Source organism: Nylanderia fulva, unplaced genomic scaffold (assembly GCF_048542155.1).
Source record: "Nylanderia fulva isolate GAGA-0341 unplaced genomic scaffold, ASM4854215v1 Scaffold15, whole genome shotgun sequence".
Classification (NCBI taxonomy): Eukaryota; Metazoa; Arthropoda; class Insecta; order Hymenoptera; family Formicidae; genus Nylanderia; species Nylanderia fulva.
Window position 1 is genome coordinate 1,450,741 of NW_028189730.1, and position 27,840 is coordinate 1,478,580.

General features: G+C 37.0%; 1 protein-coding gene across 3 annotated transcripts; it reads right to left on the reverse strand.

Moving 5' to 3' along the window:
- Positions 1 to 26,552, reverse strand: LOC114935853 (fibrillin-1). 3 transcript variants are annotated; one of them, XM_029308763.2, is made up of 42 exons: positions 26,467 to 26,552; positions 23,991 to 24,275; positions 17,338 to 17,420; positions 16,378 to 16,488; positions 16,129 to 16,263; positions 15,454 to 15,556; positions 15,213 to 15,397; positions 14,758 to 15,006; positions 14,453 to 14,608; positions 13,917 to 14,198; positions 13,230 to 13,352; positions 12,860 to 13,108; positions 12,528 to 12,647; positions 11,890 to 12,105; positions 11,493 to 11,692; positions 11,178 to 11,358; positions 10,743 to 11,048; positions 9,998 to 10,339; positions 9,696 to 9,821; positions 9,278 to 9,611; positions 8,816 to 8,982; positions 8,407 to 8,735; positions 7,799 to 8,225; positions 7,145 to 7,498; positions 6,865 to 6,978; positions 6,573 to 6,731; positions 6,292 to 6,506; positions 5,753 to 6,110; positions 5,435 to 5,580; positions 5,187 to 5,295; positions 4,811 to 5,089; positions 3,866 to 4,291; positions 3,508 to 3,756; positions 3,222 to 3,425; positions 3,026 to 3,151; positions 2,707 to 2,946; positions 2,357 to 2,529; positions 2,033 to 2,227; positions 1,816 to 1,920; positions 1,585 to 1,737; positions 1,314 to 1,517; positions 1 to 1,077 (listed from the first exon to the last, which is right to left on the reverse strand). In XM_029308763.2, exons 2-42 carry the CDS (start codon positions 24,125 to 24,127, stop codon positions 862 to 864), a joined length of 8,586 nt encoding a protein of 2,861 aa, XP_029164596.1. In that variant the 5' UTR covers positions 24,128 to 24,275; positions 26,467 to 26,552; the 3' UTR covers positions 1 to 861. The 3 variants fall into 3 exon arrangements, with proteins under 3 accessions (XP_029164596.1, XP_029164594.1, XP_085336582.1); XM_029308761.2 differs by having other exon boundaries at positions 26,387 to 26,552; XM_085480456.1 differs by having other exon boundaries at positions 23,991 to 24,718; positions 26,387 to 26,552.
- Between the last annotated feature and the right edge of the window lie 1,288 nt (positions 26,553 to 27,840).

Consider the following 27,840-nt stretch of genomic DNA (forward strand, 5'->3'; position numbering starts at 1 on the left):
TTTCTGTTTTAAATAAACTTTATTCACACATTCTTCTATATATATATATATATATATATATATATATATATATATATAAAATACCAGTTCTGGTATGTTTTTTAGTATTATACATAATTAAAATAGTTACTATATGTAGGCACGAAGTAATAACATATAATAAAGCGATATATTTACGAAATTTCCTTTGAAATTTCAACGTAATAAAATGTACCGATTTTGTACACAAGACTACATTCGTGCCGCAATTATTTCGAACTAACATTTATAAATATATAAAGCTATATTTGTTTCTGTTTACACGTGCGTTCGCTCGCTTAAAGTTACGTATATAATAATCTAGCGTTTGTACATCTCTAGCGTGTTATTACTTCTAATCTAAAACCGTATTACGTAACAATATAGGCAGTAAATCGAGAGAACGCTTTCTTGGTGACGCGCATAGAATTGCTGAAGCATCTCGGTGATGAATGAAAAAGTCAGCGAATGTAAAACTCTGACAATTCAAAAAAAAAAAAAAGATAAGGCACTCGATTGGCAGTGTAGGTATTCTAGATAAACTGGCAGTTGTTAAAAAAACTATTATTGCTTGTAAGTAAAACATTTATTATCTGGCAGTTAAATAATGCGATTTATGCGCGAGTGAACACAAAAGATTTAAAAAAATTAGCTCTTATTTTTTTTACAGACTACGTTCCGTAATTCGCGCCCCTTCCGCATTTCCGGTGCTCTTAATACTTTACCGTAGCTTGAAATATATAATATAATTCGCAAAGAATTGACTAAAGAAAAAAGCGTAACGCGCAGTGTCGGGCAGTGTTTTCTCACGCAATTCGATTATCCTCGATCCCTCGATCGATCTCATTCGACTATGAGATGGACCGTGAATGTCAGTGGTTTCTCCCATTCCGTTCTCGTCACCGTCGCATTTTCGGGACGACCGTGGATGACTATGTGAAATTCGCCGGGATTTTTCAGTCGGCGCCGGAAATGCAAGGCGGAAACGCCGTGTTCCCTGATGATCTCGAAGTGTCCGTCATCGTTGCCTCGCGCGATAGTGTAATTCATGTTCTCGCCCTGCGAGATGATAAGAAAATTGCACAATAAAATTGTCCATTTAATTAATTAATGAAACGAGTAATTTAATTAATTAATTAAACGAGTAATTAAATTAATTAATTAATTAAACAAATAATTTAATTAATTAATTGATTAAATTGGAAAAAATGAATGAATTGATTGATTAAGAATTTTTATTCAGACAAAATCTGAACTAACTGAAATTTTCTGACACTTCTTTTAGCAAAAATTACCTTGATCGCGGATTGCAGCTTGATAATCCGTGTGCGATGCCTCGTTTGACGTAGATTGATCTTAAGCGCATGCTCCATTCCGTGATGATGCCTCTTCGGCCTGGCGTTTCGACGTTTCTTCATTATTTTGTTCCTTCTCGCCTTCATCTCTTCGCTCGCGAATCTATTTCTAGCGCCTCTTCTGTGTCGTCCATTTCCGTTTATCTAATTCAAAGAGACCCGTGTTATCTCATTTATGCCACGATCGAAAAAGCAAACGTGATATACAAACCTTGCAGGAGAAACATCCTTCTGTAGAAATCGTCTTCTCGTCGGCTGGCGGTATGTGATAAGAATCAGGATTGATTTGGAAGGTCGGAACGTTGCCGATGTCTTCGTCGTAGCGTCCTTGAGACAAGGGATTAATGGTGGACAGACAGTGACCCTGCAACAAATTTTTAATATATAAATATATATTTGTCTCCAAGACATTTCACATTAGCAATGCAATTAAAGGACAAACCTGTCCTATTCGCTGATAACCGGTGGGACAGCCGCAAATAAATCCGCTGACTCCATTAGGGGTGCATCCGAAGGAGCAGGGACTGCCGAGACATCCTGCACTTACCTTTGGAAAATATCAAATTTAATTTATTGGTCGAATCATTTTAAGAAATATTTTCAAAAAATATAGAGCGAAAAGAGAGATTTAATATAATTATAAACCACAAACGTCATACCTGCACGCAGATCGCCATATTGTTATCGAATTGATAACCATCAGGACAACCGCATTTGTAACTTCCAATTGTATTGATGCAAGTACTGTCGCCGCAGGGCGATCCGTTGCATTCATTCTCGTCTACGCATTGATTGTAATAAAGATGCTGGACAAAGCCATCCGGACATCCACAACGAAAACTGCCCATAAAATTCTGAAAAATCGATCCGCATTATTTGTTGTGCGCATTGATAATAGTTTTGTTAATATTAATAATTAATTAATCGATTGATTAATAATTAATTATTGATTGATTAATAATTAATTGTTGCGTGTTATTTACCTGACAACCGTGTTCACAACTGTCGTCGTCGGCGCATTCATTATGATCGGTGCAAAATCGTCCTGTGTGATCCAGTTTGAACCCTCTGGGACAAATGCATTGAAAGCTGCCTAGAGTGTTAATACATCTACCAGGTTTTGGGCAAATTCCCGATTGTTCGCATTCGTTTATATCTGAAGAAGAAATTAAAAGGATATAAGAAGCTCTTATTACAATTACAAGCACATAAAATTATTTCGTAATTGTAATTGGATAACAAAATCCTTTATTCGCAATTAAATATTTCTTAAGGTATTAATTGTTGTTATAATAAACCAAAAGAAGAGAAATGAAGAAATTTATAAGCAAACCATGGCAGGCGTCTCCTTGTTGATTGTAGCCTTCTTGACAACCGCAAGTGTAGCTTCCTGGGGTGTTTATACAATTCTGCTGGCACAAGTGACTCCCGGTCGCGCATTCGTCAAGATCCCTACAGCTGAGACCGTCAGGGTTCAAGATAAAACCAGACGGGCACGAGCAGATGAAACTGCCTTCGGTATTTTGACAGTTGTACTTGCACGGCTTCGGCGTTAACTCGCATTCGTTAATGTCTGCGGGATTTCGCGCAGTTCAGTTATCAATTTAACTTTTTAAAACGAATTATTACATATCCCAAAGGGAAATGCTTACCGATACATTGAATGCCAGATTTGTCGGCCTTATAGCCTTTGTTGCAGATGCATCTGTAGGAACCCAGAGTATTTATGCACAGACCGTTTCTGCATAAATCAGGTATAGTCTTGCACTCGTCGATATCTGAAATTTTATATAAAAACCGAACAATGAGCATGTCAAAAGATAACAAATAGATAAAATATCGCCATACCTTGTCCATTGACGGAGAAACCTTTGTCCAAACAGAGCTCGTTGTAATTCTCAGAATCCCTCGACGGACAAATTTCGCAATGTGGCCCCCATGCCGCGCCCATGGTGCAACAACAATCAGCTTTGGTGACTGTACGCAGTTCTGACGTTCTAGCGGTACATCTACCACCGATTGTTTGCAGGAAACAATAGCCGACCCTTCGGTCTGATAACATAGAAAAAAACTGATAAAACTTATCTAATATTTTTATTTATTTTTTTAATCTAATTCTGCACGTTTTTTATACCGATACACGACTTCCCGTCCAAACTTTGCTCGAAACCATCGTGACACAGACACTGGTAGCTTCCCTCCAAGTTGACGCAACGACCGTGTTGACACAGACCGGAGTTGATAGCGCATTCATTTATGTCCTTGCACTCGTCCGCCATTCCTATCTGCTGGTAACCAGGCGGACAGATGCACATGAAAGTGCCGATGAGATTTTTGCACTGGAATCTGCAGTCGTTCGCCGGTGTCGTGCATTCGTCGACATCTGGAATTCATTTATATAGCGCGCAGGATTTCGATTTAATTTTAATTGAAATATTCTGGCAGAGAATTAATTAGATTCAATATTTTAATAACACATCTTTCTTAATTACCCACGCAATGGCGGCCGTCAGGCGCCAGGGTGTAACCATACGGACAGATGCAGCGGAAAGATCCTGGCGCGTTGTGGCACCGGAAGGCGCACTGATTCCCCATCTCCAAACACTCGTTGACATCCTCGCAAACCTGATTGGCACCCGGCGCGTAACCGTCGTTACACGAGCACTCGAAACCGCCGTCGATGTTGCGGCAAGTGCCGTTGCCGCAGATGTTCTGCACACTCAGACACTCGTTGTGGTCCACGCACCGTCTTCCACCCTCGTCCAAGACGTATCCTGTCGGACACTCGCATCGGAACGAGCCGTCTGTGTTGATGCATTCGCCACCGAGACAAGCATCCGGCATAAACAGACACTCGTTCAGATCGACCCCGGTGTCGTCCCGTCCCGGTCCTTCCGGACACAGCCTCTTGAACTCCTCTGGAAAAACCAGATTATCTTCCTCTTTTTTATATAAATTTAGTAGTTATATTGTTATAAATTACATATTATATTTTTATGTTACATAAATAAAATATTATGTTTTTCTAAAAAATATTTATTGCGGATAACATTTTACTATATTTTAATATTTTTTACATATTATTGTTTTAAAATTTTATTAGCAAATTTTCGCTCTATTCATATTTTTGACAGATATCAGCTGATCGAAACGTTAATTTGCTAATTAATTTTTTAAATAATAATATGTTATAAAAATTAAAATAGTAATATGTTTTAAATAATATATTATAATTCTTTAAACTCGATTAAAATATTTTTGACAGTTATCAGCTGATTTCCGTCAAAAAGATTATTTGCACAACAGATTCGCGATAAAAAATTCTAATTAATTTAAGACTAATTAAATTAATTTCTTAATAAATTGGGATTAAAATTTAATGAAAATTGAACTCAGTAATTTTTGTTGGGAAAATATTTTTGGGAAGCTATTCCTACCGCTATCTTCCGGTGGACATTGCTCGCAGTAGCGACCCCAAGCCTTGCCCATCGTGCAGCAGCAGTGTTTCTTGGTCATCCCACCCTCTCGTGGGAAGGTGCACTGATTTCGCCTGTAGCTGTCGTAGCATTGTTCTTCCCTCACGTCGATGCATCTAAGCGAGTTCGGTTTGTCACTCAACTGATATCCGACCGGACATTCGCAGATCACCCCGCCTTCCGTATTGATGCATCGACCGTTTTCGCAAATATCTTCCGTTTCCATGCATTCGTCCACGTCTGCGGGATGATCAAAAGAAATACAAATCGTATTAATAATAGGCTACATATGTATGAGACAATGAATATAATTTTTGATGTAAATTTTTAAACGGACCGACGCATTTTTTTCTGGTATGGTCCAACTCGTATCCCGGTGGACAGCTACATATATAGGATCCCATCAAATTCTGACATTTTCCGGGAGGTGGGCATAATCCTGGTATCTGTGACAATTCGAAAATATTAATTTTACAGGAGCGCATTGATATGTGTAAATGTTAATGGATCAAATATTTTTATTTTATTTGTCACCCTTCGCAAATTCTTGAAAAATACTTTCTGTCAGAATCTACACAAACATACCTCATGACACTCATCGATATCGCGACAATGTTGACCATCTTGAGCCAATACATAACCGTCCGCGCATTCACAGACAAAACCTCCGATCGTGTTTCGGCATCGACCATTGCGACATAAAAACGGCATTATTCGACACTCGTTGATATCTGAAACAAGTTTGTATGATTAAGATACACAAGATACCAAGTATTTATTAAATATATTTTATATAAAAAATTGCAATATTCTTTATTAATTATTAATTATCATTATTATTATTATTAATTATTATTAATTGTTTAAAAAATTAAAGAGCTCAAGGACCAGCTGTCAACTCACCCGCGCAATCGTTATTCGGACTGAGTTTGAATCCCTGATAACACTGGCACTTATAGGAACCCAGGGTGTTGATACAAGTGCCGTTGTTGCATATATTCGGATTGCGTTGGCACTCGTCAATGTCGACGCAGTTGTCTCGGTCGCGGGTCAACGAGAACCCGGCATGACAGACGCACTGGAAACCACCTTGCAGGTTGCTGCACGCGCCGTTGCTGCAAATGCCTGGTCGCTCGTAACATTCATCAATGTCGACGCAATCGTGCTGACCGGGACCGAGTTTGTAACCAGCCGGACATACACATTCGAAATAACCTTGCTGATTAATACACTGCGCGTTTCCGCTACAGGGATTCGGTATCTAAAAAAAAGTAAAATAATGGAGTGTTATTCGATATTTATCATTAAAATATATATCGGTAATTATTATTATACGTTACAATAATCAAATGTCGCTCTTAAATATTGAAGAAAAATAAATTGCAGATTTTCTTTCGATTAAATTCCAATTTTTTCAAATTTTGTTGAAAAATCTGTCGCACCTGTAGACATTCGTTCTCGTCGATGCACTGATGAGAGTCCTGGTCGTAAACGTAGCCGCGCTCGCATTGGCACTCGAAACTACCGGGCGTGTTCATACACCGGCCATGAGTGCACATGGTCGGCATCAGGGCGCACTCGTCGATCTCCTCGGAGTGATTCGTGATCGGGTTCATGATCTGACCCGGCACATGGCCGCACAGAATCTCGTGTTCGCCTGGTTCAAAAGAACCGTACGATTAATCCAGATACAGAAATGTCGAAGTTTGGATATATTACTCACGAGTTCTCTCGCCGGGGCATTTTTCGCAGAGACTACCCCACGCGGCCCCCATAGAACAGCAGCACAACATTTTTGTCTGCGGTTGCACCATAGGGTTGAGACAGTGTCCATCGTCATAAGTAAGGTAACAGGCCTCCTTCCTCATGTCGACGCATTCCTCTAGAATTTAATTTTATATACTTGTATCGCACATTTGTTTCGCGTTATTAAATTATGTTATAAATTCAACGATAATGAAAGAATATTGGATCAATATTTTCTCTTGAATTATTTGATTGTGCATTTTACTGACTTCCTCCAGGCATCGCCATGTATCCTTCAGGGCATTCGCAATGATATTTTCCTTGGTCATTGATGCAGTATCCTACGCCGCATATCCGCGGATGCAGCGCGCATTCGTTTATGTCTGCAACATTTTTTTAATAGCTCAAACTCGAACAATAATAATACAGGAAATTAAAAAAATGTTAAAGAAATTAAAAATGTAAAGAAAATTTACATAAGAGAGAGCTATATAGCAAATATAGAGATTATATAAATTGAAGAGAATTTCTGGGTTGTTTATTTCTTACCGATACAGCTGGTCTTGGAATCATCCAGGATGAAGCCTTCGTTGCACGAGCACATAAAGCTACCGAATGTGTTGGTGCAGTGTCCGTTCTGACAGATATTTTCGTGCTCCGCGCACTCGTTGATGTCCTCCAGAATCACGGTCACGCGATTCGGCCTGTATCCTGGTCCGCTAGGACACAATGTATCGTATTCCTTCGTGCCAGGTCGCGGACATTCCTCGCAACGATTGCCCCAGGCGGTGCCGATGCTGCAGCAACACGTCGCTTTCGTCACCGACGACGCTACTTCGAAGATGCACTGGGGCTTTCCGGTGCCGTGCTCGTAGCCCGTGAAGCAAAGCGACTCGCGTCTATCTGTGTAGTATTTAAATAAATTATTAATTATTTATAATATATTAATAATTAATTTATAAATAATAATAAATAAATAATTATTAATTAATAGTTAATAATAATAATAATAATAATTAATAATTAATAATAATAATAATTGATAATTGATAATTGATAATTAATTAATGTAATATAAGTAAAAATTATTACTTTTTTATAAGATTTCCAAAAATCGCTAAATCTTTCCGATTTTAAACGCATGAAAAAATAACTAAAATTTAAAAATATTATAAACCTAGAATCCAAAGTGATGTCACCTACCGACGCAGGCATTTCCGGCTTCGACCAGCTCGTGATGCGGCGGGCATCTGCAGATATATTTGCCCTGGGTGTTGATGCAAGTGCCGTACTGACAGGATTGCGGGCTCTCGCACTCGTCCACGTCGGTGCAGTTGCCGCCGGAATTGTCGAGTTTGTAGCCCTCGTTGCACTCGCAGCGGAACATGCCGAAGATGTTCTCGCAGTGGCCGTAGACGCACAGATTGTTAAACATCTCGCACTCGTTAATGTCCACGCACGCCTGCTCGCTACGCTCGTCCGGATGCATGAAGCCCATCTCGCACTCGCAGCGATACGCGCCCGGATAATTCAGGCAGTGTCCGTTTTCGCAAAGCGTGCTATCCTCCGCGCATTCATCGATGTCCTTGCAGTTGTAGCCGTCGCCGCGAAAACCGGCGTCGCACACGCACTGCGAAAAAATTAAAATTTTATTGAATATAATTAAATATAATTAATCTAATTAAATATGTAATTAATATACTTGAATACAATTGAATATAATTAAAAATTCAAATTGACATGGCCTGATAGTGCAAATTTTTATAATTGAGGTGCGATAAGCAAATCGTAGAAATCTTGAAAATGCATACCTTGAAGGAACCTTCGGTGTTGATGCAGTGCGCGTTGGAGTCGCAGCCGCCGTTGTTGTTGGAGCACTCGTTGATATCCCAGCACTCAATTCCATTCCCGGTGAAACCGTCGTGACACGTGCATACGTAGGAGCCCTGGGTGTTCTGGCATTCGGCGAATTCGCTACAAGAATAGGCATTTAATCGGCATTCGTCGTCGTCGGTGCATGCTGGCCCTTCCGCTGGTTTCACCGAGTAACCTTCCTCGCAACGACAATTGAAGGACCCAATCGTGTTGTAACATTCACCGTATCCGCATATCTGCGGCTGCATCACGCACTCATCGACATCTATGACAGTTTGATAATACATATGTGTGTGTGTAATTTTAATATAACAAAGCAGTAATGTGAATGTAAGGAAAATCTACCTATACAAGATATACCGTCTCTTCCGGGCAACAGACCGTTCGTGCAATTGCATACATAACCACCCGGTATATTCCTGCACTTTCCTCCGTTGCAGATTCGAGAGTTCTCCTTGCATTCGTCCACGTCCGCACAGGTGCGACCATCCAGATTTAAAGCGTAGCCGGTGCTGTCACAAGTATAAGAAATTATGATTTTTTAATTTATTTTTATCATATTTTATTATTTCCTTTTATTTTTATTATTATTATTTTATTTATTATATACGATTTTAATTTGACGTTATAAATAAAGCTCAGGTTAAAAAATGGTTCAGAACTTTTCAATTTAGTTTGTCGTCCTGTATCCGATGTGATGTGCTTCGTATACCTTTATTTAGTTATACCCTGAATATATTTTTTTAAATTAACATTAAACATAAATTTTCTAAAAGAAAACAGAGACAAGTATGAATGATTCTTCACCGGCAGGAGCAGGAGAAACTGCCCGGTGTGTTCAGACAAATGTCCGCGCAGCCTCCATTGTTGACCGCGCACTCGTTAATGTCCTCGCAGTGAGACCTGAGGCCCGTTTGCTGATAACCGTCATCGCAGATACACTGATAAGTGCCCATCATGTTCTCGCAAACCCCGTTCGAGCATATACCGCTGGTTCTCGAGCACTCGTCGATGTCCTTGCAGGATTGCTTGTCAGGGCCCAGTTCGTGCCCCGGAGGACATTGACAGTTGAAGCTTCCTTCGGTATTGACGCAAGTACCTCCGCGACACAGACCCGGAGTCTCCTCGCATTCGTTTATGTCTGAAGAGAGAAATAGATTTTACGTTATCCCGAAGAAATAGACTTGGAAAAATATTTTAATGAATTTTTTTTCTTATACTTTACCCATGCAAATCTTCATGATGTCACTGCTGCGATAACCAGGGGTGCAGTCGCATTGAAAATTGCCGGGAGTATTTCTGCAGGTGCCGTTGCCGCAAACACCACGCATGATCTCGCATTCGTCGATATCTGTACATACAATTAAGAGTTTCGATTTGCATCTTATTTCTTTGAAATCTTTTTCGAGATAAAATTCGAAAAATAAATTCACTTAGCTCTAGAAAATCCTCCAAGAAAAATTTCTCTCTAAAATTGTTATCAATCGCAATAAAATCCGAAAAATAATTTTTTGAGATGTTACCTACCATTGCACTTGATGCCATGCTCGTCGAGCGCGAAGCCCTGATTGCATCTGCAGCTATAACTGCCGATCGTGTTTTTGCATCTGCCGTTCAGACACATCCCCGGGAACTCGATGCACTCGTTAATGTCCTGACGCTCGGTGAAGCCGTCTCCTCGAGGACACAGTTCCGCGTGGGCTCGTGTACCCGTCTTAGGACAGAGTTCGCACTTCTCGCTGCCCCAGGCACGGCCTACGGAGCAACAGCAGAGGCTTTTGGAGAAATGACCCTCTACAGAATTGGTGCACTGGCCGTGGCGATAATCCAGGAAGCACGCTTCCTGCCTAGTGTCGATACAAGTAGTGTCTGGAGCAGGAAAAAATAGAGTTAGACGCTTGAAAGATATATCTATTTCGTCACGAAAAAATATATATTATGTATTAAAAAAATAATTTTTTTTTAATATATAATATATATAATTGTTTTAATATATTATGCATTAAAAAAAGATTTTTTTAATATATAATATATTATGTATTAAAAAAAATATATTTTTTATTTAAAAAAAAATTATTTTTTTAATACATAATATATTTTTTAAATATATAATATATATAATTGTTTTAATATATTATGCATTAAAAAAATATTTTTTTAATATATAATATATTATGTATTAAAAAATATATATTTTTTATTTTTGGGAGAAATAGAGAGCAACAAATATTTATTAATATATAATAATAAATATTATTTGTTACTAGCTTACGTGTCGCGTCCAGGGTGAGACCGGGTGGGCACTCGCAGCGGTACGAGCCGTCCGTGTTAACGCAAGTGCCGCCACCCTTGCAGATCCCGTTGTTGAGCTCGCACTCGTTGATATCGGCGCAGTCTTTGTCGTCTACTTTCGCGTAACCTTTGGAACACTCGCAGAGAGAATGCTCGCAAAGTTCGCACGGGCTGCCCCAGGCTACCCCAACCGAGCAGCAACACTCGGAACGTAGAGCCAGTCTTGGCAAATTATTTTCGCATCGACCGTCCACCATCTTGGTCCAGCACGATCCCTTCCGATTGTCTAAAAGGAAGAAGAATCTATACCTTTAGATATATTTGTTTTACTTTTTTTATCTATTTATATCTAGAGAGCGCGATTATTTTGTCGTCATTTAGAACGGTTTAAAAGAAATTAATTGTTAGCTCACACCTCGGCAGATGTAGCCAGTGTTATCCAGAACGTAACCAGGAGCGCATTCGCATTCATAAGCTCCCAGGGTATTGATGCATACTCCGTTGAAACACACATCCGGTCCTAATTCCTCGCACTCGTCCACGTCCTCGCACATCTGGTTCTGCGTGTTGTACCTCATCCCCGTCGGGCAAATGCACTGCGAGTGAATTCAATCGCGGTTTTATAACATTTATTTTGTTCAATATTAATTTAGAACGCATAGATTAACGTGTCGAGAAAAATCGAGGTTTTATTATTATAATTAATATATTTGATAAATAATTCTCTTGCCTGGAAACTACCGGGTGTGTTTCGACATTGACCACCGCTGCACAAGGAGTCTTCTAACTCGCATTCATTGATATCGCTGCATATTTTTCCAGTTGCATCGACCTCGTATCCATTGTCGCAAATGCACCTATACGTCCCCATAAGATTCTCGCATCCGCCATTGATGCAGATATTAGGATTCTGGGCGCACTCGTTGATGTCTAATAAAAATTAATTTTATTATTAATTTAATTAATTAAATTATATTTACTGAATCGAAGATCTCGACTTTGAGGATGTTAAAATATTTCGGAAAAATTATGGGAATTTTTCTGAATTTTTGCAAATTTTAAAATATCTCTTTTTCTGCAAAACGTCAAAAGGCTCGAATTTTGGAGCAAAGCGTTCGTTTACTCACCATCGCCGTTGTAAGTCATTCCAGCACCGTGCGGGCACAAGGCTTCAAATTCTGGAGTACCCGGAAGCGGACAGGCTTGGCAAGTGCTACCCCAGCCTAATGGCTGGCCTAGGATCACAGTGCAACAACAACAGCTGGACTTTGTCACGGCGGTTGAGGTCGGGTTGGAGCACTGGCCATCTCTGTACTGCGAATAGCACAGATCTCTTCTCGTATCTGACCAGCGCGGAATCGTCCGATAGAAATTCAATTTTTTGTTAAATAAAATTTAATTTTATTTTTTTTTAATTTAATTTAATTTTATTTTATTATAATATTATGTATTTTATAATTAATTATTATATATAAATAATATATATATAATAAATTATTATATACAAATACTTAATTATATAATATAATAATTAATTATTTTAGCGAATTATATAAGCGAAAAATAATTAAGTAAATTTTTCTTTAAAAAGCATTTTAAAAAATTATAAAAAATGCAGCATTAATAAAAATATTATATAAAATAAAATATTATAAAACAATAGCATCCAGTATGTGTAGAGAGTTTAATTTTTTAAATAGATATCTGAATTTAATCAAAGGAAGGTATGTAACATATTGAGAACAAAAAAATAAGTAGTACGAACCTAAGCATGATCTGCCGTCCGGACCTAAATTGAATCCCGGATGACACTCGCATTGAAAATTGCCTAACGTGTTGATGCAACGTCCATTTTGACAGGGTGAACTTAAACACTCGTCGATATCTTGCAGAATAAATAATAATAAATAATTATATAAAAATATATAATTTATTCTCTATATTTTTTATACTCAATTTTATTGGTTTTATGAAATTTTGAATAATATTTTAATTTGAAAAAATCTGCAAAATTCTTAAGAGCTCAATCAAATATTTCAATTTTCTAGAAAATTAAATAATTTTCGAAAACGTTAATTATATCGATAAAATAAATACCGATGCAGTGGCTCTGATCGGGGCCGATCCTGAAGCCGGAATCGCAGACGCATTTGAAAGAACCCTCCATGTTAACGCACTTGCCATGCTCGCACATTCCGCTGGTGGAACACTCGTCCATGTCCACGCAGAAAGTGTTGTCTCTCGAAGGAGTGAAACCCGACTGGCAAATACAGTGATAGGACCCCGGCGTGTTCTCACAACGGCCGTTTAGACAGATTCGCGGATTTTCTACACACTCGTTGATGTCTGAGAGAAAAAATCCGAATCGTTAGATATTCTTGATTACAGATATTTTGGATTAAAATAATTTGCAAAATATATTTCTAAAATTTCTAATTGCACTGCCAATGTAACATTTATTTTTCACCTATACAAGTATTCCTCGTCGGTGACAACGTGTAACCATCATTGCACTCGCATTTGAAGGATCCGTTCATGTTGATGCAATGTCCATTGGTGCACATTCCGGTGTCTTGGCATTCGTCGTGATCTAGAAAAATATCATATAATCATTGTTTGCTGTTATCTAAATAAAATTATATAGATGATCATCTAGATGAAACTGTGGCGTCATCTTATCTTTATATGGATAATAAAAATATGTATTATCTATATCTGCATCTTAGATAAAAAAAGTATTATCTTTACTAAATTTATCTAGAATAATTTTCAGATAATTTTCAAATATATTTTTATATCCCTTTTATAATTTACTTTTTTTTATATCTGTGTTTACATAAGCAGTCTTAAAAATTATTTTCTAGATGAATCGCCATATAATTTTATCTAGATATATTTAAAACAAAATCATCTTTATCTTATCTAACAATAAGATAAATTTACATATTTTTATCTCATCTTTATCTAGCTAATTTTAAAATCATCTAAGGACAACACTGTTATTTTATCTAGATATATTTAAAACAAAATCATCTTCATCTTATCTAAGATGAATTTACATATTTTCATCTTATCTTTATCCAGCTAATTTTAAATCTTGGCATATAATATTCCGTAGAAGCTACTGTTTCTTCATCGAGCAATATCTGGTTACCGGTGCAGTATCTGCCTTCGCCGGAAACGACGAAACCGGGCGGGCAGTCGCAGGTGAAGCTGCCGGGTTGGTTGTGACAGATTCCACCCTGGCAGTAACCCAGCAGACACTCGTCCACATCTTCGCATCTGCCGGGCTTTCTCGTAAATCCCGGATAGCACTCGCATTCGTAGCCCTCTTTGGTGTCGATGCACTTGCCGTTGCCGCAGATATCCGGTCGCAAGGCGCACTCGTTCACCTCGGTGATCGACTGCAGTTGCGAGCAAAGCCTGTTGTAATCGTCTACAATTGAGTAATAACGTGGATCCTGTAGAATTGCCAGTTGTAAAAGCACTCTTTTTTTTATCTAGCTTTCGTCCATTATTTCTATCGCAGAAGTCTCTCTCGAGAAGTTCAACGAGACTTTATTTCTCTTGAAACTCAGAATCGGAATTGTTTAAAGTCCGCGAAATTTTGCGGATCGAAATTAAGATTTAATTCAATTTAATATTGTTGAGGAAAATAACAAATAATAATTTTTCCCTGAAAAAACGTACCGCTGCCAGGATTGGGACAGATGAAGCATTCGTCGCCCCATCCTCGACCCATGTTTTTGCCGCAGCAACAATCCTTCTTGCTCAATCTCATCGCCAACCGATTCTTGCATTGTCCATTACGATTTACCGCCGTGTAACACAATCCCTGTCTGCCATCTGCCATCGAAAAATAATTAGCCGATTAAAATTCATAAAAAGGGAGATAAAGAGAAACGATATCTGCCAAAAATTATATTTAAAATAAAAATAATAAAAGAGAAGAGAGTTATTAAATTTGATTATTTGATTAACAATATTGTATTCACCGATGCAGTACTTCCGGTCCTGGCTCTGTATGAATCCAGGATTGCAATGACAGTAATAGCCGCCACTCGTGTTTATGCATCGACCATCGGCGCAAATGCCTTCCTCCTGACACTCGTCTCTGTCCTTGCATTCGTTGGTCTCGAGGTCCCTCGCCTGTCCCTCGGGACACTCGCACACAAACGAACCTGGGGTGTTCACGCATTTTCCGCCCTGACAGAGTCCGGGAATCGAATCGCACTCATCGATATCTGAACAGCGTACGAAAAATTTCACCATCCCAGATTTATTTATTATATATTAAATTAAATAATTTTTAATTATAAATATTTTTAATTATTAAATAATTTTTAATTATAAAATTATTTAATTATAAAATTATATTTAAAATTATTTTAAATTCTAATAATTTTATATTAAATTAAATAATGTTGTGATATAAAGGATAAAACGGTACCGATGCATTGACCCTGCTTGGTCTTCAGATAACCTTGTTCGCAATCCAGCCTGGCTGGGCACCTCTCGCAAGGGTGGCCCCAACCCTTGCCGACAGTCGCGCAACACAATTGTCGTGTGCAAATCACGTTTGGAAGACTCGCCAAGCATTGATCGTTTCTCACTTTGGTATAACACGGCCCAGTTCTGAAACATGACATCGTGTAACGCGAAGTAACTCGAGCTATATATTTTTTTCTCACCTGAAATCGGTCTCGCAACGTCTTCCGGTGTAGCCGTAAATGCAAGCACAACGATCTGGACCGATGCATCTTCCCTGATTCAGGCAAGGTTCTCGACAGATAGCTGAAGCGATTTCCGATTAATTATTTATCTGATTTTTAGATTTTTAGATTTATCTGATTTTTATTATTTATCTGAATGTAGGTGATGTCTTCAAATTTATTTCGATAAATTGATCAAAGAAAGGCCAACTGAAACGAGCTACATTAATTCAGGATATCAAACAAAATTTATTATTACGAATAGAAACACATCAAACAAGTGTACAACAATCTTTCTCAATACATTAAATTTTATAATTGATGCATAATAAATCAAACATTGATAATTAGTCTATGTTGTCTAAAATATTTCGCAATGTTACAAATATAATTAATTATCAGGACCATGTTCCAAGAAAAGAAAAAATTGTCAGCTCAAATTTGTCGTTAGTAAGTGAAAAGTGAGGCAGTCCGATTTCTTTAGGAGTCAATCTTTTAAAATTCTTAGCCCCGTGGTTGAAATATTTTTCTATTGATGTGACATGTGTCGAATGTTCTCAGATTTCTTGTTATATTTCGATTTTAGTTGACCTTTCTTTTATCAATTTGTTGAATTCATACAAGCCAAAACTTTTAATATCAATTTTTACTCACGTTCGTTGCAAAATTCTCCCTGATAACCGCTGCGACACTGACACCGACCGTCCACGCAGTTTCCGTTTATGCAATGAACTCTGCATCTGCCGGTCTCGCCGCGATCGCTGCCGTTTCCGGTCTCGTGCGTGATGACTGTCAAAGTAATCAATTTTATTTTTATTTTATTTTATCGCTCTAAAAATATTAATAATTATCATCAGCTTTATAAAATGGATTAAGGTCATTCAATGTTACATATTATTGCACCTTTGCTTTGTCCTCCGTTGCCGCAGGAAGATGCGACCTGACCACCTTCGCACAAGCAAATATTGGGCTGTATGCATCTCCCTAGAGAGCCGCAACGTCTTACGCAGATCGCTATAAAATGCGAACAATTTTTTAAATGCACGCTTTTACATCGAGTTTAATATTTTTTCATGGAATGATTTATTCTGTCAACTGTCGCAAAAATATATATGATAAATTGAAGAGGGCAGAATGTTCAATTATTTTATAAATTTAATTTGACAACGCTGGACAATATAAATCTATAAGATGTTAATTACATGAATTAATTGATACAATTAATAACGCTATCAGACACCCGGAAATTGGCGGAATACCGATCTCGAGCGAAGCGCGGCCGCGTTACCAGACAATGCGATCAACAGGAAGCGCATAACAGGTCATTAAACCAGTTTCATTCGAGGCGGCCGTTCGTGTCGCATAAATGCCCATTTGTCCGTTGCGTAATTGCATCGATCATTATCATCGACTGCGGGCAATACCGATATATAATGATAGGCGGTTCCTCTCGCGCAATATTAATAATCGCTTTCTATTCTGCGAATATCTCGCGGGAGGTCGTGTATCACGCCAAGATGTTGTAAGGATGCGAATTATTATCCTTGGTCTTCGTTTTATTGCCCATCAGTTTCATCTCGTTATCCCTATAGTTGATACACTGCTTCATATTTTAGATTCCATTAGTTACAGTGATAATTTACGATATCAGTTAATTCAATGTGAAAAGAATAATTATGCGCAAAACCCTGCTTTATTAAAACCTTGAATTTAGTCTATAAGTTAACATTTTTTTCTTTTATTCTTTGGTTTTTTAATTTGCTTGTTCTCGTATTTTTCTATTTTATGTAACAGTTTTGATAAATCAGAAAATTACAATATACTTTATGAAACTTAACGAAACGATAGGTAACTTGTACTTACGAATAACGCACAGGCCCGTTTCCGGTTTCTTTGACCATCCTGGACAGCAGTAGTTTTTATATCTCGACCTGCATACGTTTGGCCTAAATGTTTAAATATTTGTTAGTTTTCTGAAGATTTTATTTAATTAAAAAATTAAATTGGTGCAAGATTGAAAGGCAGTTTCTAAGGAAATCAGTATCGTAAAATTTGGACTTATATTCGAATGAAAAAAATTATTTATTAATATATTTATAATATTCTTTATTTTAATTTTATATATTAATAGACATATATATCATAAAAAATAAAAAAATCCGAAATGTTTCGGAAACTTGAAACGAAGTATCCAAAGTTACGCGGATTAGTCAGGAGCTCCTGCGGCGCCAGTTTGAAGAGGCCGCAGGCGGAAACGCGGCGTTTCCGCGGCATCGTGGCACGCGCAAGAAGAGAGGAGCGAAAGAATAAGAAAAAAAAAAAAAAGAAAAAGAAAGAGAGTGGAATAGAGGCCGGAGTACCACCTCGGAACAAGGCGGCCATTCACGTCTGGCGCCTCGTAATTAACGTCAGCTGCTGTAGAATGCCGCCACTTAGGCCTCTCGACGCCGCGATCGCGCAAACGCCAGGGCATCGCCGGCCCTTCTCACGTCGCGCCATTCTTTATCGCGTCGGAGGAAGAGAGAGAGATAACGCGCGATTGTTATCTAACACGGTCTGTAGGATCGCGGCCCGCGAGAACTTTGAACCCTAAAAGATCTGTAAATAACCCTAGAATTTCTGTAATCTCCTTGGTAATCCCTCACAGTCAGTGTTGTGCTTAGATGATTTTAAAATTAGCTGGATCAAGATGAGATGAAAACATTTAAATTTATCTTAGATAAGATGACGATGATTTGATTTTACTATATCTAGATAAAATTATATGGCGATTCATCTAGATAATATTATTTTCAAAACCTCTTATGTAAACACAATTATTAAAAAAATGCAAATTATAAATGGCATATATAAAAATATATTCATATTTTTATTTATAAATGTTTATTGCTTACTGCTTAAGCTTTGTTACTTATTTTTATGTGCTATGACTCTAAACTAAATTATCTGAACATTATTCTAGCTAATTTAATTAACATAATACTTTTTTTCATCTAAGATGCAACTGTAGATAAAACATATTTATAAAGATAAGATAACGCTAAAATTCTAGATGATCGTCTATATAATTTTATTTGGATAACAGCAAACACTGAGCACAGCATATTCGAAAGACGTTCAGAAGATATTCAAAGGATATCTAGAGGAAATCTGAACATCCTATAAGGGATCCGTGAAAAAAATAAAGATTCTCAAATTTTAATAAAATGTTTTACGAAAAAATTCGGATTCCAAGATTCTCTGACAGATTCCCTTAAAGATTAATTGTTCTCGCGTGTCCAGCATATACCTCTCTTCCTTGTTTCTGACCTTCTGACCTGTTGCATATCATCTTCGCGGAGGCGCATCATCGTATCGCGCACGGTAAGGCGGATGTTTGCAAGATGATATTAAAAGCGCATGAAGAGCGATGAAGCAATCTTGCTCACAACAAACACTGATGCGAGCCTGCTAACTGCTTGGGACGTTAAGCGAGTGTTTATACACGCAATTACAGCCCTAAATCATCACGTAGCTTCAGAAACGAGCGAGCTACTTAAACCCTTTGCCTAAAATACTCGTTCTTTAATCTCGTTCTTAGCAATAAGTCTTTCTCCTACTTTATTGCCGCAATCTTTCCTCAAAACACGCAATCAGATAAAATCCCACGAGCAATAACAATAATAATAACGACAGTAACGATAATAATAATGATTGCGTAGATAAGAAAAATTACGTGGACGCGAGGTCGAAAAATCTTTGATTTAATCTACATGCAAAATCGAGATCCGGAGATTGATCCACCGTCGAATTTATATCTCGGTCCGATCAACACGTGGCGTCTCGGCAGGGTGTAATTTTAACACCCTGTAATGATAGCTTAACGAGGCCTGAAATCAATGCGTTCATCGTCGGCACCGATATCTTCATTTCAAGATCTTGACGTGAATTTCCGTAACTGGCGGGTGTTAAATTATATCCTTCACACATTTCTCTCCTTTCCACGTATTTTTAATATTTATTTAAAAACTGACACACTTTCGTGATCCTTTACGACATGACATTAGCATTTTACGATCGGCAGGTTATTAATAATTATCATTCATTGACACGTTGAAGAATTAACACGCGTGTTAATGGAATGGCTTTACTGAACGACTAGCATCTAGATATCGCGGACCCAATTAATGATGCGGATCCGGTTAACTATAGTTGACTGTCCCTTATTGCAAGAGAGTTCAATTGAAAGCGCGAATATAATGGCTTGATGAAAATGCGGCCTCTTCTTCTCGTCGCGATTGGGAATCCTAAACGGATCTGTTTTATTGATCGAGCAATTATTTCTTTTTAGATAGGTTATTCTTTTTAAATAGGTTTTTGGCAGTTTGTACATACAAAATAAGACCGGGACGGATTTGGCAGTGGATAAAGGAATATAAGTGAATGTTTAAATATCAATTTAGAAGCCTAGTAAACGAGAATAACTCATACTACATTTCCGTGCATATGTGTGTGTGCTTTTCCGTGCACTTCCAAGTTGATATCTAAACATTCACTTATATTCCTTTATCCAATGCCAAATCCGCCTTGGTCTTATTTGATATGTACAAAATTCCAATAACCTATCTAAAAGGAATAATCTATCTAAAAAGAAATAATCGCTCGGTCGATAAAATGCACGAAAATGTAGGATGAGTTATTCTCGTTTACTAGGTTTCCAAATTGATATCTAAACATTCACTTATATTCCTTTATCCAATGCTAAATCCTGATCTTATTTTGTATGTACAAACTGCCAATATTATTGTGTATACGTGTATATGTGTGGTGCTAACCTTCGGGATGGCGTTTTAGGATTGCTTTGGCGAGAAGAGAAAATAAAAGTGAGCCTTCGAATGATCGAGAGGCATCGATTAAACGTCACCTTGTTCATATGGAGTCGCACTAAAAGTTGCGATAGCGACTCTAACTACCTCCACATGAAGAACATCTTCACTTCCTGCCGTAACACGCGACTTAGAGTCAGTTTAAACTAGTCTGAATTAACCGTGAATAATTTTAAACGGCGATCCCGTTAGACTTAAAATCGACCCTACATCCTACTCTTTACCTTGTCCCATTAAACGAGATAATTCTAAAATGAAAGATCCTCTCTCTCTCTCTCTCTCTCTCCTTTTGAATATAAATAGTACAGGAAGCTGAATTTTTTTTTCGTCACGTTTAAATAAAATTATAATCCGGACATGTATAAAAAAAGAAATTGAATAACGTTGTGGAAGTAGTGTTAAGTATTATTCAGTGATATATCTCGTCGTTGGTTAGGTGCTACCGCATCCATCCTGAGAAGGATCCTTCTTTCGAACTAACTCTGACATCGATCATTCTCTCGCGTTCTCGCGTTCTTCCCTGAAGTTATCAGTGACGATCGAAATGCATGGCACGTCTCGTCAGGGGGGCGTCATTCATCATTCAGCGAAACAACGAGTGGAGATGCGCCAGATGATGACGAGTCCGGTCATGCAACAACGGTATTTGTGACGATAAAAAGCGACGAGGCGCAGAATTCCGGGGTGGCCTTATCACGCCCGCTTGTCCGCATTCTATCCGCGTTAATTAATTAACGTGGAGACGCGCGTTTATCAAATGCCGGCCAGATAATGCAGCTGCAACTCGCGCGGAAGAGAAGGAAGCGAAAGAGTTTACACCCGATGTTGTCTTATTGCAATTTCACTCGCAGGATCACTTCGCGACGAACAAAAGAGACAGGTACATATATAATTATTTTATATAATTAATTAAATATGTTATTTTAATATATTTATTTAATCTATATTAGATATATAATTATATAATTAATTATATAATTGATTAAATTATTTAAATATATTTAAATATATTAATAATAATGTAAACTCCAATTGAGATTTCTTTATTAATTCCTTGGTATCGCATCGAAAAACAATTGGCCCATAAATTCAAATATAATTTTTCAAATAAATAAATAAATTCTTCGAACAGAATGTTTGGACTACTTTGAGTCGTACTGATTATTAAAAAATGAACTCCAAATTCCAATTGATTTATAAGATATAAATCATTTAAGTTATGTGGGTTTCACAAGTTATTCGAGAGTTGAAAAGTCGTGGATGAGTATCGACGAAAAAAAAAAGATGTTCGTTTGTGTCTTTACGATTTAAACGTTCCGACAAAGAGACGTACACGACCGGAAGGGTTAAGCGAGCTCTTAGTTAATGAAGACGTATTAACGGGCGTTCTGTCAGAAGCAATTAAAAGCATTGTTTTCGTGGCGTTACTCAACAGGCGAGTCTTAAAAGGGAGCGCCATTAATATCGTAATATCAATTGAATATAATTCCAGATGGAACCTGCGTTTAATGTACATCCTTGGTGATACATTTTAATCCGAACGAGCTACTCGAGGCACGAGATCGTTAAACTTTGGTAGGAAAAGGTAGATGCGAGATAAAAAAATGGAAACATGAACGAATAATATACGAAGGATTGTAAAACACGTAATCAGCAAACGGATTACAGATAACGGTTGCCCTACAATCGTTGAACTTTGTCATTTATCATTCGTGTCTCTCTCTCTCTCTCTCTCTCTCTCTCACTCTCTCTCTAAAGTGTAAAAATAATGAAACAAACTTATTCAGTTTAACTAGCAAAATTATCTAAAGTTACGGAATAAAACAAGGATACGAATTAATTTATATTTGCAAATATTTAATTATAGCTTCCACGGAAAATGTTATAATCGAATAACGCAGGAACTGTCATCTGGATAAAGTATATATTTAGATAAAATAATGTTATCCGACGCACTTGATGCGCAAGCGGATTAGTTTCTATCCGAGCCTCAATAAGGCGATTAGCATCCATTTAGAGTATCGCGGCGTATTATATATTATGAGATTAGTGATGGAAATTAGCGTCGAAAGAGAGAGAGATTATTCCATGAAACTAGATCTACTGATATATTCCCACGTCGGATCGGAATTGTAACATCTCGCACAATTACATTCAAGTTCGCAATCTCCTCGTCTTCTGAAATAATTTGTTTCTAGGTCACGAGTGTATTTCTATTCGAATAGACCCTCTCTTAAGTGAAAGAACGTCGCTTTCTTCGTAGAAGCGAAGAGATTTGCTCGGAAAATTCGGGATCTGACAGATAGATAAATTAGCGCTTACGTCGACGAAAGGGAATATAAATTTCCGCGCATACAATTGATCACAATGGACGAACGTGTGCAGCTCTAATCTCGCGTTTATTATCCCATTTGCGCGACCGCGAAAACATTTAGCGGAGCCGCGAAGGCGACGATTTTATCGGCGAAACTTGACTCTTATTGCGAAAAATCGACATTACTTAGGATAGAGAGAATGCGACCGCATAACGTAACACTCCGATAACCCAATTAGGTGTTATCGTGTCGTTCAGCTTCACTATACGAGGACGCGTTGACGAGGAGATCATCTCGGATTCTCTCTCGAGAAGATCCGCGTTCTTGAGAAATCTCGTTGCGCTTTTGACGAGACGATTTAACCTTCTTAAGTGACCGGCTCGCCAAGGACACCGAGACGCGTTTCGTTTCTTTGCACGTGCATACGTCGATCGGATCTTGATTTTTTATTACGCAAATAACCGATATCGTGCATTTCTTTCTATACTTCCTGGTGTTTATGTCGTCGATCAGATTTTTTGCCGATAAACGAAATTTAAGGTCAGTCGTTCCGATGCTGCAGCAACTTCAGGGTGTTTAGGTCGGGGAAATCTGGAAAACCGGGCATTGTCAGGGAATTTTATAAATCTGGAATTGTCAGGGAACAGTTAGGAATTTTTTACTATTTATCTGGATTTTTCACATTATTCTACATCTGTCTCAATAATTTTTTACTAAATAAATATCTCAAGGATTTCATGATTTAACATTTAATTGATTTATCATATGGATATATGCAAATTATATATTTGGAAAGAATGATACTAAAAAAATCAGGGAAAAAATTAATTTTTGGAAAATTAATTTCTTGGAAAATCTGAAAAAGCCAGGGGATTTTATAAATCTGGAATTGTCAGTGAAAAGTCAGGAAAACTATTTATCTGGATTTTTTCTACATTTGTCTCAATAATTTGAAATTTTTTTATTAAATAAATATAAATATTTCCTCGACTCCCAGCACACTAACTTTTTGTGTTAAAAATCGATTCATCTACAGCATGTTCGTTAATTTATATTTTCATCGTCGTATTATTTTATTTCAATGTGTTTGATAGAGACAAAACTAAAAAATTTGATAAAATATAAATAAATAAATAGATATATCTAAATTATATATACTTGGAAAAAATAATACTAAAAAGTCAAGGAAAAAATGAATTTCTGGTCTTGGAAAAACCTGAAAAAATCAAGGAATTTTTTTCATTGAGTCTGCTGGACACCTTGAATTTTGTGATCACGCCAGAAACGGAAGATTAGCTGTTAATGCTTGATACGATTGAATAATACATATACTCACCCGACGGGTGGTGCTGATTGCAGAGTGTTGTCCAGTTCCTGGGAAGGACTCGGGGTGTAACCCCGTTGACCTGTCGCAACCCCGTCCTGGATGAACGTCAGGACGATCCAGGTCGTCAGCAGAAATAACGCGGACATCCTGCGCGAGCAGAGGTATTTCGCAGCTTTCCTTTATTATCTTCCTCGACTGTTCCGGATTTATCTTCCTTCAGCTCGCGCATCTAACGCGCATGATCCTTGATCGATCTCGAGGGATTTCTCCAAGTCGTCGCGATCATTCCACCGTCTATGAAAACGATTTACAACATTGCTGCTATGCATGAGCAAGTGGTCTGCTTATCCTTGCTTTGTCCTATTTTGCCCTATTTCGCCGAGAAAGACAACGTGCGATAATTCGCTCGTGACTGCGATGCCTTTCCGGAAGCGCCAAATTAGTACGACGAGATAGAAGCAACTATCTCCTGATATAAATATCCACCATAACTGGCGTTTCGGCGAGTTTACAGATTAATTTCGCACTACTGCTGCGAATCATTTAGCTCTATTCAAATGTGCATTTATATATTCGAGGCAATTTTTTTCATTCGACCCTGCGTATCAAGAATTCACTCGCGATTTATTTCAAGAGTGTTATTTCACTATATTTTTTTTGTTGAATTTAAGGCCTATTGCACAATGCGAAAGTACAGTAAAATAATGATTGATTTTCCGGAATATCCTATGGCTACACTGTAAAAAAATATGTAATATATTACACAAAAATATGTAAAATTACATAAAATAAATAATAGAAATGTTTACCTTTTCATTATTTATCATGCAATTTTACATTTATTATTTATGTAATTTTACATATTTTTAATGTACAATAATTTTACATATTTTTTTACAGTGTATTCTATGCAAATTTAGCGTTTCGATTTATTAGTTTGACAATGTCTTGTCCGTTAAAATAAAATCCGAAAGAGAGGTAAGCCTCATATAAAACTTGCTGTTGAAAAGAAAAAATCTTGAATCGTGACAAATAATTCTCGCAAACGTTTTGCTCGTTATCTAGAAGGAAAAATCGGCTCATAGAGACTCACTAAGTTCTATAATATGAACTTGCACGATTCCTGCAGAAAGAGGGGCCTTGTGTTCGCACGTTCTATTGCGAGTACAAATCGACATAGCTTTCGACATAGTAATATTTCAGCTTTTGAGATACACCACCGTAACAAATGAGCTCGTAAACTGTACACCACGACGTTATCGAGTCCATTAAGAGCTTTTCATTGCGAAGAGAGAAACGACCGTTTCCTCATCCTTAGAAAGTTTCGTTAGACTAGGAATAAAAAGCTTTCTTTCTATTAATTAAAAAAGTGAAAATTTATTCAATTTTGTAAGAGAAAATAAAAAAATAAAAACATGCTTTCCTTCTTGAAGAAATGAACATTTTATTTGACTCGGTGAGAAGAAACTTTTCAGTGGAAAAAACAGCATGAAAAGCCTTTTACATTTAATCTGCCGAAGAAAACATCTTTTTTGCTTCCAAAAGAAACGAAAAATATTTATCGTCAAAAAAATCGTCAATATTTTTTAAATATCTTTTTTTTCAAATCTACTTATTTAAACTACCGGCAGTCTAATTAATTCGCAAATGCAAATATTCATGCTAACGATTGCGCGACGATTAATCACGCGATTAATCTCGTGTTCGATGCGATGATCTTTAACATCACGCGTGAACCGCGATTTTAAAAATTCTCCTTAAAAATCACTCGCTGATCAACACTTTTTGGATCGAGCTTCCAATCTGCAAGTAGATCTAACAGTTCTCGATTCGCGTCGCGAATGATCAATGATGTAATGATTGATGATGTGGTATCTTTCGCGTATCTTCCTACATTTAATCATATGGAAGAAGAAAGAAGAACTCTATGAAATTAATTATTGCTCGTTTGAGAGAAAGAATTGATTCGATTACCGAAACTTACAATTAATTATTCACATAATTTAATTTAATTATATTAAATATAATATATTAATATATATTGTAATATATATTAATATATAATATATAATATATATTAATATATTAATGTATAATATATTAATTATATAAAATATATTATTAAATATAAATGTATATAATGATTTTTATTATTTCTATATTATTATCAATAATAATTAAATATATGTGGCTAATTATTTGTAACTCTAATTATGCCTACGTAGCTATTTATGAGTACATAAAAGATTATTCACATACATAATAATGATTGAATAATAATAAAAAGGCTGTTTAGGAGAAAAATGTGAATATTTTTAATGAAATATTATAATCTCTTCGCAAAGAGTGTTGTAAAAAATTTTATTAAATATCCAGGATCAGCCAACCACTATATAACAACGTACAGGTTTCGCGTACTCGTATGTATAATCCCACGTCACCACCCAGCAAATAAAACGAATAATAAAATTTCCGCGATTTTCACCTCCGGTTTCCGGCGGGCCGATCTTTTCGGGCCCGATTCTCGATCGATCGGTCCCACGGGAGACGGAAAGATGCGCCGCGACGGGACTCGACGCGAGACTGGAGCTGCAGATTACAGAGTCGCGGAGAGGGCTCATCTGGGAAGGTTCTCTGTCTCTCTCTCCCTCTTTCTCCCTCTTTCTCTCTCTCTTTCTCGCTCTTTCCTCAGCATCTTTAGCCATCCTTATCTCCTGCTCTCGGTATCGGGCTCTCCTCTCTTTCTCCGGTCCACACATCGTCGATGTCGATCTCGTTCTCCCTCTCTTTGGCTTTAAGATGACGATGACGAGGACGGGCCCACCCCTTCTACTCGGCTGTTAACACCACGCGTGTGTGAAGACACGTACATGCACGCGTGTTGTACACGTTCCGAAAGGATGCGCTCCGATGCTCGATCGATCATCAGTCGAGAATGCGATTCGCGTGAAATTGGCGGAAGTCGGGAGAGTAAGCTTCTTTTGCTCGTGCCAGTTTATTAATCGGTACTAATTTGTTTCGACGATCGGAGGAGAGCTCGACGAGAGTCGAGATTCATTTAGAATTAGCAGAAGTCTCGAGGAAATTAATACTCCTTTCGGAACAACAATTCGACGCCGATTTCTTCCTCAAACTGGTTTCGATATATTGAATCGTTCGAATTTTGAAAAAAGATTATATTGAGAAAATTTAAAATTTTCCCTGATATGAATAATTCCTCAATTAGCGAATTCATTTTTAAATTTAATTCTTTCGTAGAAAAGAATATGATTTATGTTTGACAAATTATGTAATTACTCGCAAATAGTCTGTATATTTTTTAAATAATCGTTTGAATTAAAAAAAAGATTATATTAAGAAAAATTTTCCCTGATATGAATAATTCGTCAACTAGCGAATTCATTTTGAAATTTAATCCTTTCGCAGAAAAGAATATAATGATTTATGTTTGACAAATTATATAATTACTCGCAAATAGTCTGTATATTTTTTAAATAATCGTTTAAATTAAAAAAAAGATTATATTAAGAAAAATTTTCCCTGATATGAATAATTCGTCAACTAGCGAATTTATTTTTAAATTTAATCCTTTCGCAGAATATGATTTATGTTTGACAAATTATATAATTACTCGCAAATAGTCTGTATATTATTTAAATAATCGTTTGAATTAAAAAAAAAGATTATATTAAGAAAAATTTTCCCTGATATGAATAATTCGTCAACTAGCGAATTCATTTTGAAATTTAATCCTTTCGCAGAAAAGAATATGATTTATGTTTGACAAATTATGTAATTACTCGCAAATAGTCAGTATATTTTTTAAATAATCGTTTGAATTAAAAAAAAGATTATATTA